Source organism: Dicentrarchus labrax, unplaced genomic scaffold (genome assembly GCF_905237075.1).
Source record: "Dicentrarchus labrax unplaced genomic scaffold, dlabrax2021, whole genome shotgun sequence".
In the NCBI taxonomy this organism is placed as follows: Eukaryota; Metazoa; Chordata; class Actinopteri; family Moronidae; genus Dicentrarchus; species Dicentrarchus labrax.
The window spans coordinates 30,553,133-30,567,034 of NW_026136713.1; the positions used below are offsets into that span (position 1 = coordinate 30,553,133).

At 38.7% G+C, this 13,902-nt stretch overlaps 2 protein-coding genes across 7 annotated transcripts in view; both read right to left on the bottom strand.

The window, feature by feature from the left end:
- gria2b (glutamate receptor, ionotropic, AMPA 2b) overlaps positions 1 to 2,814 on the bottom strand; it is a 48,551-nt gene extending 45,737 nt beyond the window's left edge. For 3 of the 5 annotated variants that reach the window (XM_051420663.1, XM_051420666.1, XM_051420664.1), the window contains exons 1-2: positions 2,404 to 2,813; positions 2,112 to 2,252 (exon numbers count right to left, since the gene is read on the bottom strand). In XM_051420663.1, coding sequence (XP_051276623.1) covers positions 2,112 to 2,252; positions 2,404 to 2,488 — 226 coding nt within the window. In that variant the 5' untranslated portion in view covers positions 2,489 to 2,813. Of the gene's footprint in view, positions 1 to 2,111; positions 2,253 to 2,403 lie in introns of all 5 variants that reach the window. The other 2 variants (XM_051420667.1, XM_051420662.1) reach the window with 2 other exon arrangements.
- A 7,376-nt stretch (positions 2,815 to 10,190) lies between these two features.
- The window catches only part of glrbb (glycine receptor, beta b), a 29,473-nt gene continuing 25,761 nt past the window's right edge, over positions 10,191 to 13,902 (bottom strand). For both annotated transcript variants that reach the window (XM_051420673.1, XM_051420675.1), the window contains exon 10: positions 10,191 to 11,335. In XM_051420673.1, the coding sequence (XP_051276633.1) occupies positions 11,039 to 11,335 (297 nt within the window). In that variant the 3' untranslated portion in view covers positions 10,191 to 11,038. The remainder of the gene's footprint in view (positions 11,336 to 13,902) is intronic.

Here is a 13,902-nt window from a genome sequence, read left to right on the forward strand (position 1 = left end):
CAAACCACGAGCAGGTTTTAGTGATTTGCTGTTTACATGTTATCCCCACAATAAGTGAGATAAAGCTGTGGTGTTGAAGTGGAGGGGAATCAGCCTAACCCTGCCAGTGTCAACTGCTTACCATAAAAAAAAAAATATGCAAAATCTCCAGTCAGTGAATTACATCATGCACACTGGCTGAAATGATGGCTCAAAGCATTTACAAGGATTGCAGTACATTGATTTCAGCCAAACTCTGACTTTACATGATTTGTTTAGGGATCAAGCTAATTTCTAGAAGGATGTTTGGAAGCCAGCAGTTATTTGCTGGTGTTTATTTATATTTTCTAGACCTGTTCTACGCTGTTGTTTTTTATTTACTTTATGATTTTCTTGCATCAGGTTCAGTCTCTGTCCTATCTGAAGCATGTGCCGAGTCAAAACACATGAAGAAGGTAACTGGTTACTTAAAACCCCAAATAGCCTAAGTTAAGTAAGTAAATCACATTAGGATTAATTGAATATTGATCATAACTGCTTAAAATAACCAAGTTAGGTGTTTACAAGCAACTATTTTCAAAGGTTTGGACCTAATCTACCTCTAATCAAATTAGTGTTTATGTAACACAACAGGGAAGCAAATTTGGAAAAAGACACACACACACACACACACACACACACACACAGGTGTATTCAGGACATAGTTCATATATCAATTGTTGTAAATGTGATACAAGTCAAACAATAAAACAGCTAATGCATAGTGCATCTGGAGTGGATAAAACTGTTGGATATACACAGAGTACATAGCAACAATTTTTGAAGTCTCAGCAAACCTCCTGTTTCAGTAGTGTATGCAATGTTGTTGTGTCTTCATAACAAACAGCGGACAGATATATTTGTATGTTGCAGGGCTCTCGCTGTGATCTGTCGGACACAATGAGGCTCTCCAAGCAGGAAGCTTTTACATGGTAATGAAATCGATTGGACCGATGCGCGCACCAATCAGAAGCCTTTGATTTATGTGTAAGGGACTGTTGAGAGGAGTAGTCGCTTGGCAACCGCCTAATGAAATGTTCGAGCTGTGGCTATTAAAAATAGCGACCTTAGAACCTATTTGCTGCCTGTTGTTGCGGATATGTCCAAAGAAAACAGACTGTATCTTGGCTTTTTTGATGAAAGAAATGACTAAAACTGCAAACTCTCCGCTGTCTGATCGAAAAACGGAACATGAAGCCCTGAAGTTGGATGTGAGACAGGTTGTCTTTTGACTCAAGAGTCGTGATTTGGGCGAAAGCTATTATCCCCTGCATTTTCCCCAAGGAACTGCCAATCTCGGCTGTTAATTCATCACATTTAATCCTCAATATATGATAAGGCGTCGTGTGACGCTCAGTGTGAATCTGTGTGTGTAGGCTGGCTTAACAATAGATGAACACCGCTCCTTCTGAGCTGACAAAAGACGTGACAGCGGTACACACTGCAAAAAAAAAAAGGTAATCTCAGTAAAGTCTTTCTCATTTTTCGCCTCTCGAAACATGAAAACCCCCAATTAAGATAGATTGAATTTATTTGTTGTATGTCTTTTCAAGGAATAAGGAAGAAAAAAAAAAAGTCAGATATCTACATTGGCAGCCTATAGAAATGACATTTAATTCATGAAACAGGTTGATATTCATTGGAATCAAGTAGCCTATAATCTCACTCAACTCGTTTCTACACTTAGTCTACTTTAGGAAAAAAAAACTGTCGGTTTAAAAGACTGATGGATGAAAAGAACTAGTAGGATCGATATTTTTGCAGTGTAGTCTTGTTTGATTTCTGAATCTGAAGGAATGAAAATGGGATGGATGTGACTGACTGTTACTGTGGAAACCAACTTTCCCCTGCCTACACGATGCTGTTCATCCTCAACTCCCCAGCTACTGCCTCGACATGTTTGCTTACAGAATATAGATTTCACAGCTCAGATGATTTCCATCTCCATCATAATAGCCGATACATTTATCTCATAACGCACAATATGGGCATCCGCATTTGGTGGATGACATTAACACTTAAACAAAAGAAAGAGTCATTCATTTAAAAAAAAAAAAAAAAAAAAGGGGGGGGGCAACGTTTTTGTCACTTACAGCAGTTGGTAACAGCAAAACTGTTCGCCACTTCCAGATTGTCAATGTGAGGCGTCAATCTGAATTCCAAGGTGCCAAACTGAACCATTCCTATCCGAAATGCGCTGTACTCTTGATCCGCGCCCCTTGGAAAAAGTCCCCCTGAAACCGACACGAAATATCAGTTAAACCTGCACAATTTTCTATGATTACACAATTTCTCAACATTTTATGCACCAATTCGTTGCTTTTCAGCCAATTCTTTTTTTACTTATTTTCTTTTTTTTTTTCGTTTGAACTAATGGATACCTACCAATTTGAACACTGGGCGAGCCTCCAAGCGCGCATCCCCATAAAACCAGCAGAACTGAAACGGATAAATTCACTATCTTTTCCATGTCCCCAGTTCAGGTGTCCACATCCACTAGGGGAGTCTGATATTCCTCGTTCTCTCCGGAGATGTTAGATCCGACACATAGCCTATTGGAGACCTTCAGCCTTGGGGAGAAAACAAAAATAATCTGCAGCAAAGAACCGGTTTTCTGCAGGTGGCTAGCAGTGAAAGGACATCAGCAGTGAAGGAATGGTCGCCTGCGATGTAGGTCTGGTGTCTCTTCTTCCGCTCCTCCTCGTCGCTTCCCTCCTGCCGGCAGCTGATACCTTCTCTAAACGCACAGGGACACTGCGCGTCTCCGCTCGGCGCGCCGGAGATCCTTTCAGCATCACACCCACAAGTGAGGAATGTTAATGAGACGGCGGACATAGACGAAAAGAGCCGAGCGGCAACCACTTGGTGACAAGAGTGCACACTTCACACCCAGCACTGGAAGAAAGTCTAAAGTATTACTTTGTTTTACACGTGGCAAGCTTTAAATAGGGGGAGTAAGGCGTGGATACATTGAACACTGTTGAGTCATAACGTCATAGTGTCACTGTATGTGTGCAGTTATCATATTTCTGAGGGATAAATATGAAGCACACCCTCATTTTCAAAGGTTTACTCTTTAGAAACATGGAGGCACATATGTGTCTATTACCTTGACAATTTAAACATTTCATGCACATGATATCATCATGTATAGAGTTTATTGGGGTTGCAACTAACACTTACTTATGTTACCAACAATCTGCTGTTATTTTCTTGACTAATCATTTTATTGATAAAATGAACAAAAATGGTGAGAAATGAACATTATGATTAATGAGTCCAAAGTGGCACATTTACTGAACAGAATTATAAAGAAACATATGGAGAAACTGGAAGCAGAGCATTTTTGTTGGACCGAAACAATTAAGTTATTATCAGAATGAATTTTCTGTCCATCGACCAATCCATTAACAGCTTCAGCTAGGAAGTTCATAATGAGTGACAAATAAAGGTTACTTAAGATCACTTCAAGAGGTCAAATGGATTGTGAACCTAATATGGCTTTTGTAGATATTAGATTTATGACCTTGTGAAGGCACCCTTAGCTAAACTACCATCGGAGCCAAACAGCAGCAACAGCTGTGTGTCTGGCACATGAAAACATTCCTCTGACATCTAAAGATAAGTCCAACAGCATAATTTCCACACTGAGGATGTACTTCTTATTTTTAACAGTCGTTTAACCATCTGGAAGACATAATCCGTTCTCCTCTAATAGTTCCTGAATGCACAATGGCATACTACTGAGGATATTTGCCACCTTAAGAACTGTTGTTGACAAAATATCAGACCAGCAGCAATTTTGCAAACAAATATATATTGAATAGACAATTGGAATTGAGACCTTCAGATGTTTTTTAGTAACTTGAAAAACAAGTCTCCTCTAAACTGTGTTAAAGGCCAATGTTTCATACTGAGAAAACTCATCAAGTGCATCAGCTGGAGGCCATCACTCACGCCCTCCAGGAATAACTATCAAATGAATCTCCTCTTTAACTTTGATCTAGCACTTATTTTCCACCCTCTGCATACAAATCTAATGCAAATCGATGGCTGGTTGTTACTGCCATTTTGAGCAGGGTTAAATGGAGGAGAGCTGCCTCACAAGCAACAGGAAATAAATGGCATGCCCGTCCCCTGGTTTTATGATATGCATATCTCAGCCAGCACAGACAGATGTATATTAATCATTGGACGGTGTGAGATAGCAGTCTGGGAGCAAACTAATGAGGCTGAGAGTGAGTGGGAGCTGAGGGTGGTGGCAGCGAGAGGCAACAGTGTGCGTCAGATTTCAGCACCATGGACAGCAGCACATCACATGTAACGTTGTCTTAAGCTCTACAAGTACAAATAGGGTGGGAAACGAAAGGGAATGATAAGTTTATTATAACCTGGGTTAATTTCTCGCTTTTGTCAATCATTTCTATACCACTGTAGTCCCCAAAATCTCTGCTGAAATCAGGGACATTGCTACAGTAGAGTGTAACAACAAGAAACACAGGTGGTCCGATGAGCAGATAGTTCTGGTTATATAAAGTACTTTATTTGAGAATTAAACTAAATAAAAGTAAAATAATCTCTAGTAATCTGCTTCACTGGGATTGTGTGGGTGTGGTTTGATGGACTGTGCTGGCAACATAAGCAAACAACTCCACAACTGTCACATAACTTAATTTAAATATTGTTAAACTAATTGATGCACAGGAGTTTGTGGCATCACTTTTTTCCAACTGAGCCCCGCCCATGGCACAAAGCACGAATATAGAAACCTTTATGCTTTGGCAGAGAATAATGGTTTTAGAGGTTTTTGAACCCAAATTTATCTATCATATACTTATTATTGGAAACATTTCATGTTGAATTGTATGCTGGCCTTTTTTGTGTTGTTCACTGACCAAAAGACTCAAAGCTACATTAATAGTTAGATGGAATTTATTAACTGGAAGTGTAGTAACTAATCACTTATGCTATTTTGCCTGTAATTTGTGCAAATTTGGAGTTCTTTCCCGAAAATTACAAACACATAAAATACAGTGCTATTAATAGTTTTATAGGGTGCATCAGTTTGGCTAAGCCGGGGTTTGTTTAAAACCTGTAGTACTCCTTGATTCGTCATAGTGCTTGCATTCCTTGTCTTTTCCGTGTCAGTGATTAAATTGGTGGGTACAATATCATCATTAGCAATAGGAACAATGGCCAAAACTACAAAAATGAGGCTCTATCCATTGCACTTGATACCCAAGTCTTTGCTTTCGGGTGCCAGTCACATAGGAAATCTTACTCATGGCAGAGTCAATTGTAAGTTCAGCTGCTTCTGTTGCACAGACTCACATATGTTGATCTGTCTGACCTTGTCTGGAGGTTCTGCCATGCATGGGTTCACTCTGTTGCTGCTAGATTGAAATGTAATTTCAGTTTGATTATCTTACAGCACATTCTGCAATGTACTGAATTTGCAGCCTGCGAGATAATTTAACTGTCACAACGCTGAAGAGCATTCTGATGAATTTTCAGGAGTGAAATGAGAGTAACTCATAATCAAATCATGAACCCGCTGGCTGTGTGAGTATGTTTACCTTTGAGCCAATTTACACAAATAAACCACATGAGTGAGATGGAAATTTTACACGTACTAATGAAAACAGTTGGTAGTCCTGGGAATCGAACACTTTGTAGCTGGTACAACCAAGTCAGTGACCTTTTGAGAAATGTTGAACCACTCAGATTTGCATGTCCTAGAAATCCTGTGCGACTGCTTCCTAGAAAGCATTTACATTTCTGGCATTTAGTGGGTGCTCTTATCTAGAGAGACTTACAATAGGCAGCATTTTAGTGTCTCGCTCAAGGGTTCTGCAACAAGACACTTAGCTTGTGATGGATAAACACTGACTGTTGTGGTGGGGATCTGACACATGACCTTTCGGTAACTGCATGCATATTTTTATGATTCCCAAGCTGTCATTAGCTGTAGTATACAGAAACAGCGAATACATGTTTCTGTAAGTATTTTCTGGAAGTCCATTAGCAGCCAAAAATGAAGCCTTATCACATTCTTCTCAGCTACCTTGTTTTATTCCATATTTTGGAAATGATCTTCCATGTTTAGACTGACCTTAAAACATTGGTTTGGCGATAATCTCAAGAGACTTGCTACCCTACATCTATTTAGCAAAAATAAACTAAAATGAGGTGAACACTCAATCCACTTGGACGCAGCAAAACAGGAGGACAAGAGACTATGCAACATGAAGTATGAATGCGAAGGCTCCATCTTATAAAATAATGTTTATCTGTGTCATTCATTTTCATGACTGTCTTATTCCTTTTCAGAAGGTTCCACAAGACTGGAGCCTTTCCAAGCACGCTCTAAGCAGGAAGCAAGGAGACACTGTATTTCAGACATGTCCACAATTAAACACTGTGCTAACACAGCCGAACTGCATTTCGAGGGAGAAAACCTCATGAGGGGACAATGTTAGCCATCAAGCCACTGTGCTGCCCTCCAGACTCACATAAATAAATGGAAACATTATGCATGATCGACATTATGTTAAAAATTCAACACCTATCTCTCTCAAGACAAATAGAATGACAACTGACAGAAGAATGCAGGATATTAATTAAATTACAGGAAATAATGCACATAATTCATTAGTGATTAATACCTTGCTGCAATTTGATTGTGCAATGTGCATTTTGATCTATTACATAACTGTTCAATAACATTTTTATTACCCAAAAACTGATGCCAAGAGCACCATGCCATTAAGCAGCTGAGCACAAGAACACACACAAACAAACCGCATAGACATATCATGTCTCCTAAAACCATAACAAACTCCTACAGCACAGATCAACAGAACGGGGGGGAGCAGCAGAACATTCCTAATCATGGACATCAGCCATGATCACAGGAAGTTTTGGAATAAATAGGTATTTTGTGATATTCACACATTTTTTGCAATTCTAGGAACTGCAACTGGAAGTTCTGGCTAAAGAGAAATAAATGAAGTACCAACACCAAAACAGCATATAAACCAATCATACCGAAATTGAAAACGGCGGTGCCTCAGTGACTTATATTCGCTGCTGATGTGACAGTGTCTTAAAGCCTGTTTGAGCATACAGTAAAGAGGTGATGTGAATACATAACAAGGACTTTGGACACACAGAAGTTGCTAAGCCAAGCATATACTGCTATTGGAACAGTTCTGGGGAGTTGAACCTGCAGGGATTGGTCCCAAGGTCAGAGAGAGTGCTGAGACATGGACACTTTGACTGCATCAGCTTACGTCAATAGCATTCAATCTGTACCAATGTTGCACAGAGCTCCTTTTATATATGACCTCCAAAACACTCTTTCAGCCTTGGATCAGATGGTATGAAACCCATTCACTCCTTATATAAGTAAGACACTTAAAGGTCGTTATTAAAGTGGAAATATTCATGTTCACACGCACAGAGTTTCAAAAACACAGCAAAATGTTTATTCTAAAAGTGAGGATGCCATTTTGAAACTAATTCTTGCCTTGAAGGTTTGCTGTGTAATGGGTTCCTGAGTCATATTTACTTATAAAATAGCATAAAGTAAATCACGTGGGATTTTGATTTACTAAAACAGCCAGCAGAATTTGTGTGCTCAAACCGGGCTCCCAGGTATGAAAGCATGCAAATGTGAAGTGCCGATGAACAGCATTCAGGAAACTATTCACTCATCAACAAGCGTAATAGTTTCCAGCTGTCTGCATTGTGTATTTCATCTGTTACATCTATTTTAATTTCCCTCGTTCTCTTACTAATGAGGCATGCTCCTGAACCCCGTGCTGCTTGATGGTTTTCATGTTTCCAGCTGAGCAGTCGCTGTTTTATCACCCTTTGGCCATGAACATCAAAACAGTAAAAGATGCATTAAAGAAATAGTCAAATTGTTTTCAATTCTTTAAAATGTAATTAGAATAGAATACATGACATTTTAATTTGAGAGGGGAACATGGTATTTTATCATACCTCAGTAATTTTTCAATTTCTCTGCTTTTATCATCCTCTCTCCATTATTTCCTCCACTATCAAGCATTATTTCACCTTCACCCTGTCATCACCCTGTCTGTCTTCACTCTATCTTTTCTCTGTTTTGCGCAGAACTAACCGTAATGACGGGACCCAGAGCCACGGCTATTTTACAGATTGGTTCAGTCTGGAACTGAGCTTCTCTCCACCTTGACCTCTGACAGGCAATGGCATCCTCCACACTTTCTAGACTTCTACATTTCCAGCTATGCCAAAAATTCATCAGCCACCAAACAGTCACCGTGCCTGGGAAGGGGTATGGAAAATTGTGGCTGACCTAAAATCCAGTGTGGCATTTGGAAAATAGCCTATTATGTCTGAGGTTTCAAATAAAACTGTGAAAACTCTCTTGTGACATACAAATATGGCAGTGAGTAAACAAACGAACCAGCTAACAGATACAGTCATACATAGATTGTTGAGGTCCCTGGACTTTAGGTAGTACTGATGGTGTGATGTAGCTTAACATGATATCATCATACTATCACTAACACTTCATTCTATGTTATAAAGAAAAATTATTTAAAACACTGACTGATAACATGCCACTGAATGGTGGTACAAATGCTATTTCCTTCAATGTTTTCTCTGTATGTATTCACCTTTGAGGCTAGAATAAGGTTGTAAAAGCACAACACTCATGTGTGAAAGCCTTGTTCACAGTAAATGAGCTTCCAATAAGCCTCGTGGCCTCTCCTCCCCAACTGTTCCTCCACTAATCATTGCCCGACTGTCACGGTGGTTTCCTTGGTGGCCTGTGTGGCAGCCTGGTGAGAGGTCATGTTGGATTAGAAAGCACCCTGTGTGATATAGGTTACAGCACTGAGATGCTAGCAGGGTGCTGGGGTGTGGGGGTGGAGAGTGCACATACACACACACACACGCACAAAGAGACACATGAGTCACATCAGTGACTAGGGCTGTGTTTGATACAGCTACGATCCTGGTGCTGCTATCCTTTCATCATTTGTGATCTATGAGCTGATGTGTATTGTGATGCTTATGTTTGTTGCAGATAAAAGTCTCAGGTAATAACCAGGAGGGTAACATGTTAAACAGATTTTAAGAATAAGCAGCAACTAAACAGAACTTCATAGCCTATAAAGGTTTTTGATATGAATAATTTAATGTATCACCACTGAAAATGTCTCATAATTATGATTTATTTACCAAACTGAAAACATTTAGTGCATATGTATTTTAGAGTGAAGTAGAAATCAGATTATCTTTTGTTTTTCTATTATTATACCTTACATAGAACCTGGCACTACATCTGTTTTTCTCCCAGGAGAGCATTTTGTCTCCTCATTACATTAAACAAATATATATCTGGCCATTGGAGGGCACTGCAATGCAGAATCACTCTCATTTGAGTTTCAGTTTCAGTAAGTCTTCATATCAGTCAAAATTAAGCACAAATAATTACATTTTTCATTAATCTGTGAAAACATTCTCTTGATGATTCATGTTTCATCTGCGATTTTCGAAGTCTAGGTTCAGTCTGACTCCCACTCTGTGTCTTAGGCAGGTGTTTGTAGTGACAGACAAAAATTCTTTCCCATGTCTGTAACCATGGCAGCCACGGGAGAGAGAGAGAGAGAGAGAGAGAGAGAGAGAGAGAGAGAAATGTTGTTTTCTGATTTTGTGCTAACCAAAAAGAAAGAAAAAAAAAATCCCAGCAATGACAACCATGCTCTTCTTTACATGAGCAACCCTGCGCCAATTTGCCTCAAACTTCATTAATATGACCCTGTTGTCGTGACATAAGGTCAGCATCTATCTTGCTTCATTAAGCCGCAGACAGATTTCATACGAGAAGTCTTGCAATGATAGTCAGGGGTCATTTTGCAAGCAGGTTTGCATGAATAATAGATGGCTGGTTTGGCAGATTAGGAGAGGTCAAGCCTTGGTGGAAGAAGCAGATGTGTTGTTGTGTGATGTGTGGGATGCATGTTGGCGGAGCAAAGGGAAGATGGAGATATAGACTTTTTCCATCATAAATACCGATTACATGTCACAAAACTGCAGTGAAAACCTCAAATCTCCCAAAATCAAAAAGCTGCACTCACTAATTACTGTCATACAACAAAAATACAAATACAGCATTTAAGTATTCAAATATGTGTTCATCTTTAATCACAGCAAATGGTGAAAAGTCATTTATTTGTCTTTGTAAATTCCATACAACACATGGCCACAGCTCACTAGTGACCCATTTACACACACTACAGGTGGAAGATGTCAAACGTTACATTAGGTGAAGTGGCAGTGTCACGTGACCATCTGGACAGGAAGAGAGTGTTTCACATATCCACATATCTTCTCAAGAGCAAATCATAAGAATAATAAAATTTAATAAATACTTTATGTATATATATAGACTTAGATTTTATCTTCATATACATGCAACTTTTTTTAACATGCAAGGTAATTACAATGTTACACTTTGCATTGAAGCTTAAATAAAAGGCTTTAACTTATTAAACTCCGCGGGCAGACTCCAACTTGGCAAAGGCAAAAAAATCAAATAGCTATTTACAAATGCTCTTTTATAGATCTGTGCATCTTCTGCTCGGTCGTTACGCAATCAATCTTAGTGGATTTGTTTACACACCATTCATCACAACAGTTATATCTGCAATCCTGTATTAGCCTCTCAAGTACCATTATCAATAAATAAAGTATTTTAATACAAGATGCTATAATATCCATTTTAAGTAAATTAAAATTAAGTTTTAATCATTTTAATACACAAATGATGGTAGTTGAATATTTTTACGTAAAGATAAATGTAATAATAACAATATATAGTTTCACATTTTCTCAGCAATCCTTTTGATTGGCATTTCTCAAAGTTCACTTTGGAATAAAACATTTTGACTGTATTTAGATCAATAAAGAACTCAAGTGAGTGAAGTGGGGGTGTTAATAATACAAGATCATTTCAAGATAATCACAAGTATATGGACCAGTAGATCACATTAAAGAAGAGGAAGGTGAAAGGGAAGAGGGCTCGGGCGTACAGGTCAACTCTTTTGGCAGCAGAGGGGATGACTGGTTTTGGGGGAGGAGGTTTCTTGTTGTTCTTCGACTGGGATTTGCCGGCACCAGCGCCGGTATTAATCGGCTTCCCGTAGCAGTCAAAGTTCGACAGCTCAAAGTCCCGCGGGAGTGAGCCCACAATGCTGAAGTCGTTGGTCCGCAGGTCTGATTTAGAGGTGCACACCTTCTTACAACGGGTCTCTGCCACCTGGGTGCAAGAGAACAACACATGGGAAAACAGAATTAATTATTAAATTCTGCAGCTTTCCAAAATGTATGTATCTATCTGAAACATATAAACCAAGATAAGATTAGGCTAACCATCTGAAAGCACTGCTGGCAGCCCTCAAGACAGCGAAAGCAGACCAAAGATTGTTCCATTCACAGAATAAATACTTTTTAAGAAAAATGTTGATTAAATAAAGTCGTCTTTAACATTGTTGTACCTGTTACTCCAGTTAAACTAATTTCTATGCCTCTATTTCTTCGCCAGATCACCTGTTGTGCTCAGTAGTCTTAACATTCAGCTGCTGTCTGCCTTCCTGTTGATGACACCTCCCTGCTCCTTGTTTGTTTTTGATTGCCTTTACTAATTTTACTACCTGTTACCAACCTTTGTTCCAAAACCTGACCAACTAGACATCTTAATAGGGGTCCAAGTAAATATCGATACACTTGAGTGAATATTATATTTGCGATACTGTATCGATTCTCAAAATCACTGCATCGATTTTTTATTAATAGTTTACATGCAAAGATTTTTGGCAGTGGTTCTTTTTTTGTTGTGTTTAAACTTCTGACTGCTAGACAGCAGTCTTCAGCCAATTGACTCTTCCACTCCAATGGTCAGATTGCACTATATTGGATGTTACAGGCACTGTGATAAAGATTTTTTGACTCAATTAAAAAATAAAAATTACAATATCTCATTGCTCACAGTATTGCAATATGTTGCAATACATTTTATCGTAACCCCTATATCGTGATACATATCGTACCACCAGATTCTTGCCAATACAGAGTCCTAGTCTTGAGTCTTCAAATCTGAATTGTTCTGTTCTGAAATGTTGGTGCTTATTTCTGGATTTTACCCACGGATATCATCCATTTACTTTAGTCCCCTTTCTCTACCTCACTGTCTCCCCCGCTGGTATATCTATCTAATGTGTTTGTACTATACTGTATTCATGTATGCACAGGATGGAGAGATGGATTGAGACATTGATATATATATATATAGCATCAGTGACACTGAGAGCCACCGCTGACTGGGCCAAAGCCAACAGAATGCTACATATTTGCTATTAATAAAAAAGTTATATGCGTGAGTGTGTCTAAAGTGGCAAAGATGTCTCTTAGACGTCACATCCACACTGCAGGCAGGTTTCATCTGTGAGGAACATTTAAATGAGGCTGTTTAGGATTGCTGGACTTGACTGAAAACAGACTAGACTTTGAAAACTCAGAAAGGGAGCTGTTTGATCCTGAATCTTGGACAGAACTCATGCTGATACAACAAAACTACTTTTATTTTAAGAGAAAAAAGAAAGATTTTTTGTGCCAAAATTAGATTTACTTTGTGCTCGACAGTTTTGCCTAATATGGTTTTTCTCCCTCTCATCTTGGGTCTTGTAGCCTCTCTACACCTCCACGTGCTACCACATTGGACAACCGGTGCTTGTAAGAACTATCAGCAAAAGGATGTAGTTTAATGTCATCCAAAAAAAAACCTTTCATCAGCTTCCCTAAAGGCCCACGGGTTGAATAGGATCTAATCAGACTATGGATGCTTACTCACTGAAGTCATTAAGCTCATTAAAGCTTCATTATTTTGATTTGGTTTTGACAAGAAAACCCATTAAACCTCAATAGAATAATGTAATCCTCTAAAACCAAATGTGGTCCAGACTGACGTAGACCTAGAAGTAAATTAATTTCAATTAGGCGTACAATTGGAAGACCTGCACAACATACTGCATGCCTGATGTGCATGTGAGTGTCAGACCTGAGTCCTGACTGAGCTGTGTTTACAGTCTGTGTGTGTCAGAGACAATGGACAATTTTAATGATTGAATTTTCGTGTTTTGCATTTAGATTAGATCTCTTTGCCTGAGGATGCTGGATCTGAAATATGCATTTTGTCATTGTACTGTGTATTGTTGTGGTGATTAGCTACAGCATCAATACCCATGGGGACATTCTTTGTACTTGAATGTATGAATGTAATACATTACATATTGAAATCATGTATGGGACAGTCTGTTCACAAATCCAATCAAAGTCCAGAATTATAAGCAGGAACCTTAAGGTAATAGATAATTTCACATTAGAAAGATATATGCAACTAGCCTTTGGATCCCAAACTTTTTTTACTTGGTTTTAATTTAAACTTATTTTGTTGTTTTTCAACACAAAGCTAATATTTTTCTATGAATGTATAAAAGGAGAATGTCAGTGTTCTAAGGTTACAGGAACGACGTTAGGACCAAATTCCTTAGTTATGTCAAAATATATGTATAGATTGTGTGCAATAAAAATAGTTTCCTATCCTTTTCTTATTTCCAGTTAGGATGAATATGTTTTTAAATGTTGGCACTACAGTGTAAATAGTGGGTTAGATGCTGTCTACACCTGTTCCTGCTGCACCAGGTCATGTTGCATCAGTTACAGCAGTACTACACTGTAACTACAGTAAAGGTGCAGAAAGCAATCAGCAAGAGATGAGTATGAGCTAAAGTTAAAACCCACAGTGAAATTACTCATTGGTTTGGGAAC